General features: G+C 44.7%; 1 protein-coding gene and 1 long non-coding RNA gene across 2 annotated transcripts in view; one reads left to right on the plus strand and one right to left on the minus strand.

The window, feature by feature from the left end:
- Positions 1–796: 796 nt before the first annotated feature.
- The window catches only part of CRAT (carnitine O-acetyltransferase), a 30784-nt gene continuing 13047 nt past the window's right edge, over positions 797–18533 (minus strand). Inside the window, exons 3-14 of the mRNA XM_081897835.1 lie at positions 18399–18517; positions 14835–14888; positions 13367–13532; positions 12058–12232; positions 10878–11056; positions 10384–10484; positions 8824–8943; positions 8245–8367; positions 7162–7297; positions 4979–5041; positions 4002–4139; positions 797–3729 (exon numbers count right to left, since the gene is read on the minus strand). Coding sequence (XP_081753961.1) covers positions 3514–3729; positions 4002–4139; positions 4979–5041; positions 7162–7297; positions 8245–8367; positions 8824–8943; positions 10384–10484; positions 10878–11056; positions 12058–12232; positions 13367–13532; positions 14835–14888; positions 18399–18517 — 1590 coding nt within the window. The 3' untranslated portion in view covers positions 797–3513. The remainder of the gene's footprint in view (positions 3730–4001; positions 4140–4978; positions 5042–7161; positions 7298–8244; positions 8368–8823; positions 8944–10383; positions 10485–10877; positions 11057–12057; positions 12233–13366; positions 13533–14834; positions 14889–18398; positions 18518–18533) is intronic.
- LOC309362346 lies at positions 7308–8175 on the plus strand. Its single transcript, XR_014164932.1, has 2 exons — positions 7308–7382; positions 7599–8175. It is a non-coding gene; the product is annotated as an uncharacterized lncRNA (long non-coding RNA).

Raw genomic sequence — 18533 nt, forward strand, 5'->3', positions numbered from 1 at the left:
TAAGTCACATGAAACTCATTGGGATTTACTGCTGTGTAGAGCCATGTAGGATATGTGCTGCTGATTGCAGGATTATGTACCCAGTATATTGCTTCCACTGAATTAACTTTAGGTGGATTACGTGCCTAGAGAAATCTACTCTGATGCACAGGAGCCTGTTCCTAGATTGGAGTGAAAATATATGGGGCTAAAAGAATCCCCATGATGATCTCTCTTGGTGTCCACAAAACCTCTGCACACTCCCCACCCACTTTGGACTCCTTTCAGAAGAGAGCAACCACAGCCTTAAACAAGTACATAGAAGCCAGAGGGGACTATGAAAATGACACTGCTCTTTCCTCCTCTCCTTTTAAATTGTTAAACTTTTCCAGACTAAGATCAAGACCAGCACTGCTAATCTCAGTCTTGAAAAAAATCCATAGAAGTGAGAGAAAGGTCGTTTCCAACTTCCTGTGTCAACTTTATGGACTTTGGCACCCTGGGCTGCAAAGTAGAAAAAGCACCCTATACACAGTGCATGTTTAAAAACACAGAAAAGGGTCAGTTTGAGGAACAGATCTGATACAATGGGGCAGAAGGCGAGTGAAAAAACCCAATCGTGAGAGGGGAATAGAGTGGCTGATGGTTCCTGGAAAAAGCTACTTCTGTCAGCCAGCACAGAGAGGAGGAAGCTAGCTTTCTTTGTGTCTAATAATACATCTACAATCTAAGCATTTACAGTAATGTTTCACTTTTTTGCTATGCACAAGTGAAGAAAATACACCATCTTCAGTACCAGTATGCAGAAACAAACAGCTTAAAATTTCAGTTTTAATTGGGTTAAGTTTACACACAATACCAGTGAGCGTTTTTAGGCCCATCCATACATATATCAAAATTTACAAGCAGATCATGCAAACATTCATCAGAAGCATTATAAAATTACATGCACCAAAGATTCTGCAGTACTTTGAGAAAGCAACTGTTCTAACATTCCAGTATGCTAGAAGCTACTGCTGAACAGCTTGGGCAATGAAGATTTTATCTTTTTAATACCATAAGTGATGGGAAACCAGCATACATTAAGTAGTTTAGCAATTCAAAATGTAATTGTTTAGCTCTTGAGAGCTCAAAGTACATCTCGACAATCCTTAGAAATGAACAACCCATCTGGTAGGCCTGTACTAAGACTGCAGGGACATTCACGGCTAAGGTAAGATTCAAACCCTAGACTTCTGTTCATGCTCTCTCCACTTTCAATAATTTTACATAGAACACTGATGTATAAATATCGGGGTTGGTTTTTTTAAAAAAAATATATTTAACACCTGAATCTAGGCACTGTAAGCTTCAAAGAAGTGATGAGGTTAAAACCATTAAAACCACAAACATACCAAATACAGTTTAAAATGGGGAAACACATGGCAACATGTAAACAGTCCTACATTAACACAATCTCCCTTTCTCCCTAGGAGTGGGCAATATAAGGCACTTGTAAAACAGGAGGATTTTCTTTAATCTCAACCTCCATAAAAGCCAGTGGCTAGTCCTCATGACTGCCAAGATGCCTCTTGAACACATTGACAGCAGAAAATGGTATTCTATAAGGGAAACAACGCAGATCTCTTCGGCACAAATCCAATACAGACTTGAGTGGGCTTAAGCCTTTAAGAGCACAACTCTGTGCTGCTGCCTCTAATGTTTCTCTTCTCATGCCCAAAGTGATAGGAATTTATTCAGAACTTGGCAGATGGCCTGTGTTTGGCCTTGCTATTTTGCCTTTATAAACAGGGATGGGCAACCTGGAAGTGCCCCTCCCCCCAAGATGTTGGACTTTCAACTCCCATCACCCCTGGCCATGCTGTCCAAAAACACCCAAAGGGTCACAGGTTCCTCATGCCTGTTCTAAAAATCTTATCAAGGCAAAAAGTTTGGTGCCAATTCCACACCTGAACCAGATTTGAGAGATCAAGTAACAACCACAAAAGTCATATCAGCAATTACAAATTTAACATGTTTATTTTGGCATATGCTTCCTGGATCACAGTTCAATCAGATGCAGGGGAAGACTGAACTGGCAAGCAGGCGCTTGTGGTTTGTGTGCAAATGGGTACATAATGCTTGCTAACCTGCATCTTCTGCAGTTGAAATGGACCATAGTCCACAAAAATCTCTTATTATAATGAAACTTTTTCGTCTCTAAGGTGCTATAAGTCATCTGGAGGGCTGCATGTTTCCCAGCCCTGCCATAGTATCAAGAGTTTCCAAAAAAGAGAGAGGATAGAACAGGGTGGATGGAGACACCCCCCCCCGGCAGATTCTTACTTCTAGCCAGGCCCTATCCTTTCTCCCTGACTACTTGACTTCTCACCAGTTTCTCGTAGATTTTACCAAGACCCAGCAAATCCTTTAGACTGCTTGATCTTCGCATACTTCTGTGTCAGGTGGGGTGAGGTGTTGGCAATCTACAGTGAAAATGGCCAGAACACCTACTTCTTCAACAACAAAGAGTGCTTTATTATCAAACAATAAAATGGGTGGATCTGCAGGGGATTGGAACCTGTTACGGCAGGGGGTGCTCCCATCCTGATGGATTCCCAAAACACACAAAGATATTAAAAAACCCAAGCAAACACAAAACGGAGATCTGAGCTGTGGATGGGTGTTGAGGGCATAGAAAACAGATAAAGCTACACTGCAACGATCCCCTCTCCAAGCTAGCAGCAAAGTAGAAAGGCGACCATATTTCCTTGGTTTGAGAAGCCCACCTCCCCATCATAAAGCAAACCACCCCAAGCACACAGGATTGGCACAGAGCTGCCGGACCGAACCCAGGGGGCTGGACTGGATGATCCTTCCCAACTATAATTCTATGAAGAGGCCATGAGGAAATGCAGCTGGTGACAGATCCAGAGGCGGCCTCAAGTTAATTTCAGTTCCTTCTCAGTGTCTACACCAGGGGTTGTCAACCTGGTCCCTGCCGCCCACTAGTGGGCGTTTCAGGATTCTAGGTGGGTGGGAGGGGGTTCTACAGCACAAGCTGAATCTTCCTTCCATCGAGCACGGGTGGGCAGTAAGGAAATTTTACAATCAAGAAAGATGCATTAGTGGGCAGTAGGTAAAAAAAGGTTGACTACCCCTGGTCTGCAGGGAAGCAGGAATTCCCTGCCTGCCCTCTGGACTTGTTTGAGGTGGGAAGCAGGCTGCCATTCCTATATTCTTGTTTTCACAGCAAAAACAAAATGCAGGTATGACAAGAAAAAAACCTATCCCCCCCAATTCTGGGGAAGCAATAAGGCACTTCGTGATCACAGGATAAAGTCTGTCTGTTCCAAGCTCCTTTCAAAACAAAAACCAAACGTATTTTTATTTTAGCTTAGTTTGTTTGTTTTTTGGCCTAGCAGTCCTAGAACCACAAACAGGCCTCGCTCCATGGAGATCAGGGATGTAAGACACTCCCTGCAGCTGAAGCCTTTGTGCAACTGTCTGGATTTTGGAGCCTCCAAGGCTTTAAAACCGCAACTCCCCCCACCTTTAAAGTTTAGACCTGGGGTTCGATTTGAGGAGCAGCTGCATATCCAAGAGGGCCTTCTCTAGGTAATGTGCCATCCGGGCTGCATTTGTTTCGGCGCAACTGTTGAAGGCCGAGATGGCAAAGTTGATATGTTCGTCCATGGGGTTGTAGCAGATCCCGTAGCCATCTGGGACCACTGGGCCGAAACACATTACGCAGTCAGTCTTTGCGGGGACCTACAGAGGAGGGGGAGGAGACATATTCATTTGTATCAGTGGTCCCCAGGCTTTTTCAGGACACCACTCCGCTTGGTTCCACCAGAACCCCCCCCCCAATAAAAAGCATTCAGAATAGCGGCTTGCACAACCCACGAAAGATCATAACACAGTAAAATTCAAAACAGTAACAATTAGCTGCACTTTTATTCAAAATCTAACTAAGGTTATTTAGTTTAATTCAACAAGTCCACATGTCCCCTCCTTGATTAGTCAGGTGAGCTGCTGTTTACCTGGCTGGTGGAAAGCTTGAAGTGCATGGCAACAGCATACGCAGTATCCATAAACAGTTCAGGCATGCTGACAAGGTCCTCAATGGCCTGGAGCTTCAGCCCCAGGAGGTGGCGATCTATTGCGTCCCCTCTAATTGCCTAAAGGGTTGAAAGAAACGCATTGCAAAAAGCTACACCAACAAACAATGGGCAGCAATGCTCTCTCTGCAGCCAGATACAGCTATAGCACCCAATTTTTTATTTTATTTTATTTTACTGCACTGCATTTTTATCCCATACTTTCTCCAAGGAGCTTAAGGTAGTAGTCCCCCTCCTCGTTTAATTCCCACAACAATCTTGAGAGGTCACCTGAGGATCTTCATGGCCAAGTGGGGGAATTTGAACCCTGGTAAATACTTTAAATAGATTTTTGAAAAAGGAATAGTAAAATATCAGCAGGTGGGGGCTATCTAGGCAAATAGATTTCCAGCAATTGGTGGAATTCAGGTGCCTTCCACGAGGTGGGTGCCACTACAGAGTAGACTCTACCAGACAGATTTCTGCAGGACAGGCATGGCCACAAGGGCTTTCTCTGACAGTTAAAGTGGGCTAGTTGGTCTAAATTGGGGCAGGGGAGAAGGCTCTCTCCTGGATAACTTGGTACCAAGTAGGGATATGAAGGGAATCCAGTAAAAGTTGGTCCTGATCTGCACCAACCTCCTAAACAATGTGTGAATTGGATTGGGTGTCCATTCAGCAATGGGCATATAGCTGGATCCTCACCCATCTTATGGATCTCATAGAAGGTGGTCCAAAGGCTACTTCTTTTGGTTTTTTCTTGTTTTAAGGAAGTAATTGCAGGCTCACTAGCAGGCGAGACTCCTGCTGTGACACACTGAAAACTCTTCCTTCTAGGCACCTATTGGAGCACCAGAGAATCTGCTCTGTATCAATGAAGGGTGGTTCATTAAGGCAAATGGAGCATTATAGGAACTTACCATGTCAGTGTAGGCACGATGAGCCTGGGTGGCTTTTCTCAGTAGTTCCACCTTCTCCAGATCCTGAGGGAGGAATGAGAAAGCACAGCTGCCGAAAACTACTCCATTTCAACAGCCCACCTGCCGAACAAGAGTTCCAACTCTTTCATTTATTTTCATTCTGCATTTGTAAGAACTCAATCTTCTATTGTGGCAGCACCTAAACTTTGGAACTCCCTGCCTACTGACATTAGGCAGATGCCTCCACTGCACTATTTTCAGTAAAAAACCTTTTCTGCTAAAACATTTTTGTTTAGACACGCCTACCAAGATATTTAGAGGGACGCAGGTGGCGCTGTGGGTTAAACCACAGAGCTTAGGACTTGCCGATCAGAAGGTCGGTGGTTTGAATCCCCGCGACGGGGTGAGCTCCCGTTGCTCGGTCCCTGCTCCTGCCAACCTAGCAGTTCGAAAGCACGTCAAAGTGCAAGTAGATAAATAGGTACCACTCCAGCGGGAAGGTAAACGGCATTTCCGTGCGCTGCTTTGGTTCGCCAGAAGCAACTTAGTCATGCTGGCCACATGACCCGGAAGCTGTACGCCTGCTCCCTCGGCCAATAAAGCGAGATGAGCGCTGCAACCCCAGAGTCGGTCATGAATGGACCAAATGGTCAGGGGTCCCTTTACCAAGATATTTAGAAAGTCAATGCAAGTTTCAAACTGTTTTTAGTCTATTGTTATTTTAACTTTTTCAGAGTCTAAGATTATTGCTCATTTTTCTTACTGATAATTCTATTGTTTTATTATTTTTGGAAAACCACTTTGAAGGTTTTTATTTTTTTAAGAAACAGAATGGATACCCACAGCAGAGGTGCACAAAGGGCTTGAGGCTCGCAGAGTTTTCCTGTAAATTTGCTAGGGAGAACTCTGCGAGAACACTCCCCTTGTGTCCTGACAGGACACACTGTCCTTTCTGCTCTTCTTCACTCTTCCACTTTTCTCCAGCAAAATGAGAACATCTGCTAGGGGAAGCTTGTTGAAAAAAAGTATCTTAAATGGTTCCCAGAAAGGGCAGATAGTGGGAACCTGTCATGTATTGTCAGGAATTTCATTCCACAGAACAGGGGCAACCACACTGAAGGCCCTGCTCTGAGTTACTGCACAGCAAGTTTCAGAGGTCTTTTAAACTAGCAGGAGAAGCTCTCCCGCAGACCACAGTGACCTACTGGGCATATAAAGGGATAATCCTTTATATACTGAGTAGGTTACTGTGGTCTGCGGGAGAGCTTCTCCTGCTAGTAACCTCTGAAGTACAGTAACCTGCTCCTAAGCAGTATAGTGCCTTATAGGTTAGCAGCAACACCCTGAACTTGGCCTGGTAGCCAAGGTAGCTTTTCACACATCTGTGCTGACTGTTCTTCATCAAGAGTATTATTTTTTTCCAGTAAAAAGGGTCATCACAGGAAACCTCTCCCCAGACCCTTTAAAGCTCAAATGGTCTTTGGGTAACATGGGCTGTCCCAGTGCTCATTGTCTGTCATATTGCCAATCTCAAGCTAAGATTGTTTCGGTGATCGATATGTGGTGAATAAAAGATGTTTATTGTGCGATCCTAACCATTTTTACATAGAAGTAGGACCTACTGAATTAAGTATGGATTACTCCCAGGTAAGTGGGGCTTGGATTGCAGCCTCTCTTAGTCTGAATAGCCATATCTCAATTTTCTATTAATATAATATACAAAGCAGCTTACAATGAAAAACAAAGATACGGTATACTGAATATGAAAAATTAACGTTTTCATAAAAATAGCAAGGAGAACAGGTATGTTCCAGCAGAACAGTTTCTAGGTCTCTGCTGCACCCTTAGGGGTTTCACTTCCTTTGGTAACCATGAAGCAGGACTTCTCCTCTCTATGATCACATTTGGGCTGCTCTGGTTGCCAAGGACAACAGTCTCTATGGTGGTTCTAATTGCTACCTGTGTTATCACTGGCTGGCTGACAGATCTTCTTTTAACAAATGAAGCCTTTATTCATAAGAGACCATTCTGAATGGTTTGATCCAGTATGGTTTATAAGTTCTGTTTGGGTTCCATCCAATGCTGCATGAGCTTAAGGCCCTCAATCAATGGGGAACTTCCATGGGGAGGGGGAAAGCCATCTAAGGGTCAATATGGGCAGCAAAGGAATCCGCTTTTCCCACCTGCTTGCCAGAATCATCCATGGCCTCCACAAACTTGAGAGAATCTACAGAGGCAGAACGGATCGTGTCTGTCCGGCCCAGGCGGAACATCCGGAGTGAGGCACTCTCATAGGTGGAACAGGGCTCCCCATACATCCTAGGAGGAGGTTGACAGAAAAGCAGAAGAAACAGCCAGCAGATCAGAAATGACTCTCTGAAGAATTTGAGAGAACGCACATCAGGTGAGCCCTGCTAGATCAGGCCGAAGGGGACCCATCTAGTTCCAGCATCCTATTTTCACAGCAGCCTGTCAGAGAGGGTCCTTTTACAGGTATTTTTGAATACCCCACAATTACTGGGGACCCATTAGTCTCCTTTGCTGGAAGTTCTCAAGAAGGTTTCAATTTGAGGCCTTTCAAATATCATTACCGCTTATTCTTGTGCCTTTCTTTTTGCAGGGGGCAAGGAGTGTCACAGAACCTTTGGGCCTCTGCAGCTGCCTGTCGCATCTCTGAATGAACCCCTGCTCCTTCCAAAGCAGTGCACCTTGCAGGGACACAGGAGGCGAGTTCCTCCTAGAGGAGGGAACCCCTCCTGAATTTAAAACTGAATGCCTTGGGGTGCAGAACCGAAGGATGCCTCAGAAATTGGGAAAACATTTCTCTATGGAATTTGGAACCCGCTGGCTCTAGGCCAGGAATGTAGCCCTCCAGCCCTCTCTCTCTGGCCCTTGGTATTCTCCCCAGACCACACCCAATGCCTTGCTTTGCACTATCCATGAGTTCTGATGTGCCTAGAATGTGTCCTTGACATCTAATAACAGTCCTTGCTTGCCTTGTTAGAGGGTAATGAGTGCGTTACACTACACTATTACACTAAGTACTACACTAAGGTAAACTTATCATTTGTCGCTCTCCCACTTTCCCCCCAGCATGCGGCCTCCTGGAAGGAATGCAGCCTTTGGGCTGAAATTTTTTCCCTAACCCTGGTTTCAGTATGTTCAGACTGCATAAACTGTCAAGCAGACCCAAGAAAGTTGTTGTGAATGTTCTGATTGCTACTAGAAAGTAAAGTAGAGCACCTGCCCCCTTCCCTGTCACCTACCTGTAGTAGGCCAGCTGCAATGCAATCTGGATAAAAGCATCTGGACTGATCTTTTCCGACTTGGGGAAATTCTTCCCAAACTGGTGGAAGACAATTGCACTGATATCCAAGTCTTGCACCAAGCTGCAGAAGGACAGAGGAAGACGTGCTTTCTTGAGATGTTTATCAATAGGCTGGAGAGCTAGATGTTTCTGGCAATATCCCTGCTGGTATCTCCATCAGCTACTGCTCCAATGCTTCCTGCCTGCTACACATTTAACTTAAGAGGACTAGGAGAATGACCGGCCCTTTAAGAGACTGCAGATTTCTTCTTTCTGCCCCACGTCTGTGCTACCGCATGCAACAGCAACAAAAAAGATAATTACTCTGAGCCCAATGAAAAGATCTTCAAGATTCTAAACAGCCCCTCACAGGAACTAGAAACTTGATTCCCCCCTCTTCATATTTGCTTTAAGTGGAAGCTGAGATAGCCAGTCTCCATCCTGTGTTGGCTTGACTCAGGGGAAGTCTTTTTCCTCTTGTTCATTCCTGAACCTGTCTCCTCTGGAAAACTCCTATTGTGCCCCATGGATAACTCACATGTTAAGGTTCTGTTTCGCTTTCTCGATATCATTCTTCACTTCTGGGGTGATGTTAAACCGGAGTTTCTTAGGCATCGGCAAGGGAACCATGGGAGATCTCACCAATTCTGGTTTCTTTCTACCAAAGAACAACCACCAAAGAGATGTTAAGAACAGAAGGTGGTCTTTTCAGTTATGAGCATCACATCCTATATAACACAGCAAAGAACAGGATCCTGGATGCATAAGGCCCTGCTTCATGTGCCCCCTCCAAGGGAGGTGTGGAATGTGGCAAAAAGAACAAGGTCTTATCAGTGGTGGCTCTCTGGCTGAGCATTGCCTTCCCCTGTGAGGTGCACTTGGCACCATCAATACTAGGCACCAGGCAAAGATGGTCCTGTTTACCTGTACATTTAGGTTTTAATTGGGATTTTAATGGTATGACAAGGGAAGGCAGGGGGAGAGAACAACATGTCTTGTTCATGCCCCTTACAACTTATAATATCCTGAAAATGGCATGGCTCCCTGGCACTCCATAAACAGAAGCACTGTTTTTATGCATATGCTGCAACATTTTGCTGCAGGCCCATTTGTGGGAATAATATTCATTCACCTTACAGGGCTGGTGTAAGGCAGGGGTAGTGAACATCAGCCCAGGGGACTGAAGTGGTCCTCTGAAAACACCCCCTCAAGATCTAACAAATATGGAGAGTAATGGCTAAAAAAGATTTATAAAATAAAAATAAAATAAACACAGAGCTGGAGAGGGTGAAAAGGTTTAAACCTTTCCACCACGCCCAGAGGCCTGGTCATCTGTTGAGTGTATCCCCATCTGCACACATGAAGAATGGGAGGCTATGCACAGTCTTGGTGGGTGTTCGTACATGTAAGTTTGTACAGTAGGTCTCCTGCAGGCTTGTGTGGCTGTGGGGTGGCCAAAGGCACTGCTGGCATGAGGCCCCCAAACAATTGGCTACGAATTGTGATCCCCATGGACCACTTGAAAACTGTTGAGGGTCCTGGCAGACCTCTTTATTATTTTTTTCTGCCTACATACTAGATGCTGAATGATTTTTAATTGTCTATTTATTGCTTCTTTGATTTCTTATACATCACAGCTTACTGCAATTTGAATTCCATAGAATTCCAAACTGTAATGCAATGAGATACTGGTACAGTAAGCCTGCATCTTATATGCATTTAACTTGTGTGCATTCAGTTTTATGTGCTCGGCAATTAAAAAAATTAAGGGGGTGGAAAGTAGGTAGGCTATATGCGCTTTTGGCTTCAGGTGCGATTCCTGGAACGTAATCCCCATGTAAGTTAAGGGCTTACTGGACATAACAGAAGCAATAGCCAGAGTTAAAAATGAATATGAACACTTAATGTGATGCATGTGCCGTCTCCTGTCTTTGGCTAGAAATCCACAAGTATGCCATGGACCACCTGAATGCAGCTTGCACTGGGAACCCATGATAAAAGGGATAAGTATTATCATGAACAATCCATCATGGGCACAGCCACTTACATTCCCAGGAGGAGAAAGGATCACATTCACAGAGAAACAACAGAAACTTACGTATAGTTCACCACATGATCTAGTAGGGCAACAATAGGGGGACCCTCCGAGGGAGCATGTTCGTACACCAAACCACAGGAGCCATCCTCGGCCACGATGAACTGCAAAGCAATTTTTGAGACAGTGAGAGAAGGGCTGAACAAGCCAGAGATGAGGGGCAAGGAAGCTCATAATGGGGATCTTTTTTCATATTATGTTATGCCAACCTTTAATTATGCCATGATCTACAGTAATAAACTATAGAAAAAGTTCAGCCTGACACAGCTTTGATAGATAGATAGATAGATAGATAGATAGATAGATAGATAGATAGATAGATAGATAGATATGGAAGGGGAGTGATTTAAGGGAAGAGTTGTCAGTGGTGGAACTTCATTCATCCCTGCTGTCTTCCTACAGTGAAGCTAAAACAGAGTTTTAAACCTTCAGTGAAGGAATGAAACTGCTATAGGAAATAATTCTATTGCACTCTAGCCACACACCCCAGCACCCACCTGAAGCGTTTTATCAAACCAGCGGTTCCCACTGTTCCAGCGACTGCCCCCACCGTGCAACATCTGGGCAGCCACACGGCTCCTGTAGATATCGTCTGAGACACGGGGCATTGGTGCATCCAGGCAGACAGTGAAGATGCTCTTTTCAATTGAACGCACAGACTCTTTGTTGGTTTTGTCTGGAGAAAAAAGTTGGGGGGGACCAGAAATGGTGCAAAACATTTTACCACACATTTCTCCACGTGCATTCAATAACCTTTTATAATTTTGTCTTAATATACACTTTTTTCTTTTTGCAAGTAAATTTCCCTAATACAATGCAATTCTGCATGCTTTTTAAAAAATAATTTAAAAAACCAATAGAGCTCTTATTAGTGCCCATTTTAGCGTATGCATTTTACAGTCCATCTCTTGGTAGTATCAGAGCTATTTTCAACTATTTTTATATATGGAATTGTTTTTAAATGTCTGTATCATTGGTTATATATGGGATTGTTTTTACATTTTTATGGTTGGGACTGTGTGTGTGTGTGTGCGCGCACACACACACACTTTTCAAGATAAAATACAAGAAAGAACAAACAAATCTAGGTTGGAATTGTTTTTATTGTGTTAATCCACCCAGGTACCCAATGGTGGTTAAGAAATTTATTGCATTTAAACAATTTATATACCACTTGACTACAAGAATCTCTCCGTGGTTTACAAAAATACTATATAACAATATAAATCCACTGAAATGAAAAAAAATTGAACCTCAACAAAAATGCCCATTGGAATAAAAAAAGTAGGGGTTGGAAGACAGACAGACAGGAAGAGAGGGTCTGTCTGACCTTGACTAGAAGGGAGCTGCATAAAATTAGGCCCACAATACTAAATGCCCAGTTCCTGGTGAATATGCACCCTGCATCCGAGCCATGGGGAACCACAAAAATATTTTATTGCCCACCCTATGCAGTTGGAGAACTGTATCAACAAACCCTGAGATGGACATGTTTTCAAGGATAACTGTGTTTGGGCTTGCATATTGTACTGGTAAGTGGGATGGAGGCTGGGCCAAATTTCAACCTTCACCCACACCTGCTAGGGAGGGTACACTCCCCGTCCCCAGTCTGGCATCTCCTTCCACAAGGGTAAGGCAGCCAGTTCAATGGCACGGGTACCATTTCAAAAGACTGACCCTTGATGAGGTTATTGTAGGCCTTGGCCCAGCTGTTGCGATGGTTGGTGGTCAGGATCCCAATTGGCTCCTTGTTGGTTTGGAGGGAGGTGTTCCAGATCTTCTCCAGCTGAATAAATATCTGGTCAGTCGTCAGGGGGCTGCCGTCGCTGCTGTAGACATCCAGCTCAAAGAACTGGGAAGAGGGGAGGAGAGGAGAGTCTGGTGCCTGGCACTCATATTTATTCATTCAAAATAGAGCAAGTGAGGATCACACACATAAAATGCTGAACTTGGTCCATCACATGGCTGACGCATTTCCCCCTTACACTTGAACTTGAGGACATCCAGTGAAGCTGAATATTGGAGGACAGTTAAAAGAAAGTCCTTCACACAGTGCATACTCCCAAGCATCTGAAAGACCGCCTCCTTCCCTACAGACCCTCTTGGATGCTGAGATCAATAGAAGGGACCCTCTTGGTGGTTCCTTTTAACTTATAGGCTTGGGAGTGTCAGTGCCCCAAGGAAGGGCCTTCTCTGTGGCAGCCCCTAAGCTGTGGAACTCCCTCCCATCAGAGGTGCACCTGGCACCTTCATTACACAGCTTCCGGCAAATGATGGAATAAATATGCTTTTCTTTGCCCTGGCTTTTGACACTTGAGGTGTACAGTTTTAAGACCCACCTTACTTATGTGAAGGTAAGTTATTTTTAATTGTTTTTAATATTTTGTTTTAATGCTGTAACCTGGGACCTTAAGATGAAGCGTAGAAGTAGTAAATAAATAAAGCTGCGCTATGGAATATTCTCCCACATGAAGGTAGAGATGGCCACCAACTTGGATGGCTTTAAAGAGTAGACAAATTTGTTGCATAGATCAAAAGCTCCCAGTCACAGGTGGTTATTCTCTGCCTCTATGGTTGGAGACAGCAATGCTGGGAACCACAGGAAGGGAGAGTGTTGCTCTTATGCTTGAATCCTGCTACCGAGTTTCCCATAATGGGCACCATGTTGCTACTGCTAGGATGCTGGACTAGATGGGCCACTAGCCTCATTCATCAGGGCTCTTCTTGCATTCTTATTTTCATTATTATTTTTGGAGTAGTGGAGTTCATCACAAAACTCAGATGTGTGCAGAAACTAGTAAGGGCATTCCAACCTGCTTATTAGGCTGCTTGTGTGAACTTATTTTAAAATGTGAACTAAACAAAACCCTCCAGCAACCCTATGCCTACCCCACCTTTATACAGAGATGGCACAGGGAATGTGAAGAAAAAAGGAGCATGTGCTCTAGTCCCAAAACTTCAAATTAACTGAGAGCTGCCTGCATACCTGGAAGTTGTGGACTACAGTGATATGCGTTGAAGGCTTCTTTCCTTTTGCGTAATTCACAACAGAGTCCCGTTTGGGGCCAGGGATACGGCAGGAAGAGAGGATTTGGTAGTATTGGTTCATGCAGAGGGGTTTCCCACCCAGGTATTCCACAGGAAGTGCCTCACTGGTCAAGGAACAATGAAGAGAAAGAAGATTCAAAATTGTTGTTGATGATGATGATATGCTGTCTGTCTGACTGGGTTGACCCAGCCGCTCTAGTCTGCACAGCTTCCACCAAAATATCAAAACATAAATAACGTGAAACACTGAAAACCTCCCTGTACAAAGCTGCTGTCGGACGGCCTTCGAGGGAGGCTGTTTTATGGAGCCAGACACAGTTCCACAATCAAACATTCAGTTTTGTCGCAGGGATGGGGAACTCGGGTCAAGAAAAAAAATCACTATGGCTCTGTTTTTGAAATCAGGGCAACTGACTCAAGGAGGCCGTTTCAAATTTCAACAGATCAGACAAAGGTGTGTGTGTGTGTCTGCAGGAGTGTTCACATGTTACATTCAGCAAGTGTACAATCTGTGTCCACAAACAGTTGAGCTGCACAATTCAACAAGTGTACCCTCTTTTGCACAAAAACCTCTACCTATGTGGAGACATTGTGTACACCCATGTTCTGTGTAACGTGTGAACAAGCCTTGGTGTGTATAAGACAGGCAGGGGGATTATTTATTGCATTCCCCCCCCCAATCTTTTTCTCCAAGGCGCTCAAGGTGAACTACATGGTTCTTCCCCTCCTCATGTAATTCCCACAACAACCTTGTGAGGGAGGTTAGGCTGAGAGCAGCACCAAATTTAGGGCAGTGCAGGCAGGGTGCCAAGTCGAGGGGGCACAAAATCCGTAACTGAGAAGATCCATTTGGAGGTGCCAAATTTTGCCCTCACAAAGGGCACCATGTTACAAAAGATTACCAAAGTCCACCTGCTGCTGAGAGGCAGTGACTGGCCCAAGGCCACATCCAGTGAGCTACATGGCTGGGGGAGGATTTGAATACTCCTGATATATTCAGAATTAAGTCTTGCCTGTAGTCAATTAGATTAAGACTAAAACCCTAACAGAGCTGAAATACGTACTACTGAAAATAACAGTGTATTGCTATCCTGTTTTCTTTTGTTGTTTACTCTCATGCAGGAGTTTGAATTGTGGGGCAGAGATCTGCCCTTTTGTACCTAAGCATCACGCATACAGGTACTGCAATACGAACATATATTTATTTAAAACGTCGTGACCCAGCGCTCTTCAGCCAAAAAACAGCTCCCAGGGTGGCTGATGGCGATTAGTTATAAGACAGCCTCTGCCCTCAGACTTACAATCTAAAGGGCACAGAAGGAAAGGAAAAGGAGAGGAGGGAGGGAGGGATGGGGGGGAGGGAGTGAACCACTGGGAGGGTGGGTGGGAAAGAAGAGGCAACTCACTTGTCAATCATGGTTTTGAAGTCCAAAGCCCCCTCAATCAGCTTCGCAGCAAACCTGCAAAAAGCAGAAAGCAGTGGGGAAATGGAGATGTAACACAGATTAAACAGCAGGAGTGCAAGAGCTCTTACCTTATGCAGATCCTTATACTTAAAAATACCTGGAATCCCAGTCTAGTTTATACATTCCGTAGAATCACACAATAAAACTGTCCCATTTTTCAGGTCCTGCTGGGTGGGTGTGCCTGCTGCATGTCTGAATGCAGCTGCATGATGGTCATTGGGGATGAAGTCACACAACTCCCCACATGTAAGAGCTGTTCAGCAATGGAGCAGATTCCCAAGAGAGGTGGGGAAATCCCCTTCCTTGGAGGATTTTAAGCAGGGGTTGGATGGCTATCTGTATGTTGCAGTTGAGGGTCCTGCATTGCTGGGGGTTGGATTAGATGACCCTCGGGGTCTCTTCTAAATCTACGATTCTGTGATTCTATGTAAAAACCCTGCATGGTTCACTTTGGATTTCTTTCTGATCAAAATGCACCTCCCCCCAAATGCACACGTGTGCGCGCAAGCACACCCGCCCACCCAAGGTGGTTTCCCCTCCGAATTAAATGAAATAACATTTAAAGAAAAGAAAAAATTCCAAGGAGCCTTATCTGAGAGGATCTACAAAAATGAGGGCAATTATCTTAACAGATAAAACTATTGCTCTTTAGCAAAAGAGGCAGCTTTAAAAAGCTATCAACAGATTTACCAAGAGTTTGAATCCATTTATTTTTTATTAGAATATAAGATATAGGTACAAAAAAGAGAGAACAGGAGCCATTTTCAGCCAGAGGGCCACATTCTGGCATGGGTTACCTTCCAGGGGCCGCATGCTGGGGTGAGAGAAAAAAGTGGGCAGTGCAACAGATGTGACTATTCCCCCCCCCCCAGGAGACTATGTTCTAGCCACAATAAAGTCAGAAGGCTATATCCAACGCCATACTTAGATTAGACCCGCAAAAGTGGACAGAAGTTAATTTGCATGTGCCTACCACAAATGAAATGTAGCTGAACTCAACCCAGAATACATACACAACCCAGAATACACACACAAACACATCCCTCCACCCTCCATCCAGGAATAAGAGAGGCATTGTGACAGTTCCGCAACACATTCCAGGTAAGCAGCTGCACTCAAGGGGAGTGTGGAGGAGACAGTAGCAGCCTGGGGCGGAGTGTGTGTGGCTGAGGGGGGGTCTCAAGGGCCTGACAAATAGATTTAGAGGGCCAAATTTGGCCCACACCCCAGAGGTTTGCCACACCTGCTTTTAGGACTATCAACTGCCTTCACTGACGCAATCAAAAGCAGCAACATCCACAGCCACCTGGATGACCTCAATAACCTGCTGAATTGCAACACCTATCCTGCAGGTGGAAAGAGCTCTGAACTAGCAAACAAATCACCACTGAACTCAGCCAGGACTTACTTACAAGCAGAAAGGCCTAAGATTGAGAGGTCAAGCTTTATTTACTTTCAAATAAACACAATATGCCATTTGGGCTAAACATCTACAGATATATTTTTTTTAAGTATCACTGCTCCTCTCTTCATTAATTTATTTGGGATTGAGCATCAGGGTTCAGTATGTTATGGGGCTGAACCCTGGGGGCAGATTTACCCAGGACAGGCAGCCTTAGACACTGTAGTGTCATCACAAAGAGGCAGAGGATCTTTTATTCCACTGGTCCTTGCTCTTTTCTCTGATTGGGCAGTATTTATAAACACAGCAGGAGAAAAGATGAAAGGTGAACAGAGACTGATGGGGGAAGTGTGGGAAAGGTGATCCTGTACAAAGGTCAAGGCGTACTTACAGGGAAAGGACAACACAGATCCCTGGGGCAAAGGTGCAATTAAATATATATTCCATCCTGCTACACCCAGAGAAGCTGCCCTGTTGCATTTCATTCCAGTCTCACCTTTGGTTAATTGCTCCCCCACTTTCATGTACACCCTGAGACATTCCACCTCTGCAGACTGTGAGCTCAGGTTTCCCTTCCCCTTGACACTGAATCTGCAAAGTTAAGTCTGTGCACCCAGCCCCAAAAAGTGTGATAGTGTGTGCCAAAAATAAAAAGGAAATGAGTGTGTGTGTGTGTGTCTCTGTGTGCACATGCATAGAGGAACATTGATATGGGATTGCAAAGCAGCCGGGCGGGGGTGTATGTGATATTTAAAGTGCATTATGTTATACCCGGAACTGCCTTTAAAGACAGTTCGGAAACTTCAGCTGGTGCATAATTCGGTGGCCAGGTTGCTCACCAGGGCAGGATGTTTTGAGCATATAACATCAATCCTGACCTGGCTGCACTGGCTACCAATTAGTTTCCTGGCCCAAGTGCTGGTTTTGACCTATAAAGCCTCATATGGTTTAGGACCCCATACCTTACAGACTATGTCTCCCCATATGAACTGACCCAGTCCTTGTTACAGATAGGTAGCCGTGTTGGTCTGCCATAGTCAAAACAAAACAAAATTCCTTCCAGTAGCACCTTAAAGACCAACTAAGTCAGTTCTTGGTATGAGCTTTCGTGTGCATGCACACTTCAGATACCAAGAACTGACTTAGTTGGTCTTTAAGGTGCTACTGGAAGGAATTTTTTTTGTTTTGACCCAGTCCTTGTTACTGTCATCTGACACCTTCTTTGTATGCCTCCTCCATAGGAGGCTCACCTGGCGCCATCGTTATATATCTTCAGGTGCCAGGCAAAATCACTGCTTTTTAACTAGGCCTTTGGCTGTTAACTACCTATAGCCTTTTAGAGTGCAAGGAATGGTTTTTAATCTATTTCCCCCACTACCCACCCAACCTGGTTTTAATGCATGCATGTGGTGGGTTTTTCTGGTATGTCACTTTGAGTGACCTGTGTTGGCAGGCGCTGGGACAGAGCAACGGGACCTCACCCCGTCACAGGGATTTGAACCGCCGACCTCCTGATTGGCAAGCCCAAGAGGCTCAGTGGTTTAGACCACAGTGCCACCCGTGTCCCACCTCTGGAGTGTACCTGCTTTCCGCAGATAAGCTGATTATCCTCCATGAAGCTTCATCCTAACAACTCTCAGCATCCTAAACAAACCACAGTTTCCAGGATTCCTTGGACAAAACTACAACTGTTTAAAGTGGTAGGATACAGCTTCAAATGTATGCTGCAGAGGGTTCTTGGTTAAAGATAGGAACAGTGTTGGCTTCCAAACTTTAAGCTGGGGCCATATTAAGGAAGAGACCTGCTGAGTAAACCACAGAATCATAGAACTGTAGAGTTCGAAGGGATCCAAAGGGTCATCTAGGTGAAGCCCTTGCAATATAGGAATCCCAGCTAAAATCACAGGTATCCCAGCCCAAAATTCTGTCTTTGCCAACCAGCATCTTTCAGGAAGCCCGAAAGCAGGGCATGGAGCCTTACTACCACCGTTACCTTTCAGTAGCTGGTATTCTGTGATAAAGAGTTCACAATGCATAATTAAATCAGCATCCTATTTTCAAACACATCTTGGAACCTGAACCTCCAATGTGGTCACAATTACCTTAGCTGCCCTTGCCGATCCAGAAAATCCTGTTTGGGCAAAACTACTCCAGGACTGGAATGTACCACTACAGGCAGCCGATACTCTAGATATGCCGTTTTCAGCCACCAGTCAGAAAGCTGGGATAAGAACAGA

The sequence above is a fragment of the Podarcis melisellensis genome (assembly GCF_964234715.1).
Source record: "Podarcis melisellensis genome assembly, chromosome: Z".
Classification (NCBI taxonomy): Eukaryota; Metazoa; Chordata; class Lepidosauria; order Squamata; family Lacertidae; genus Podarcis; species Podarcis melisellensis.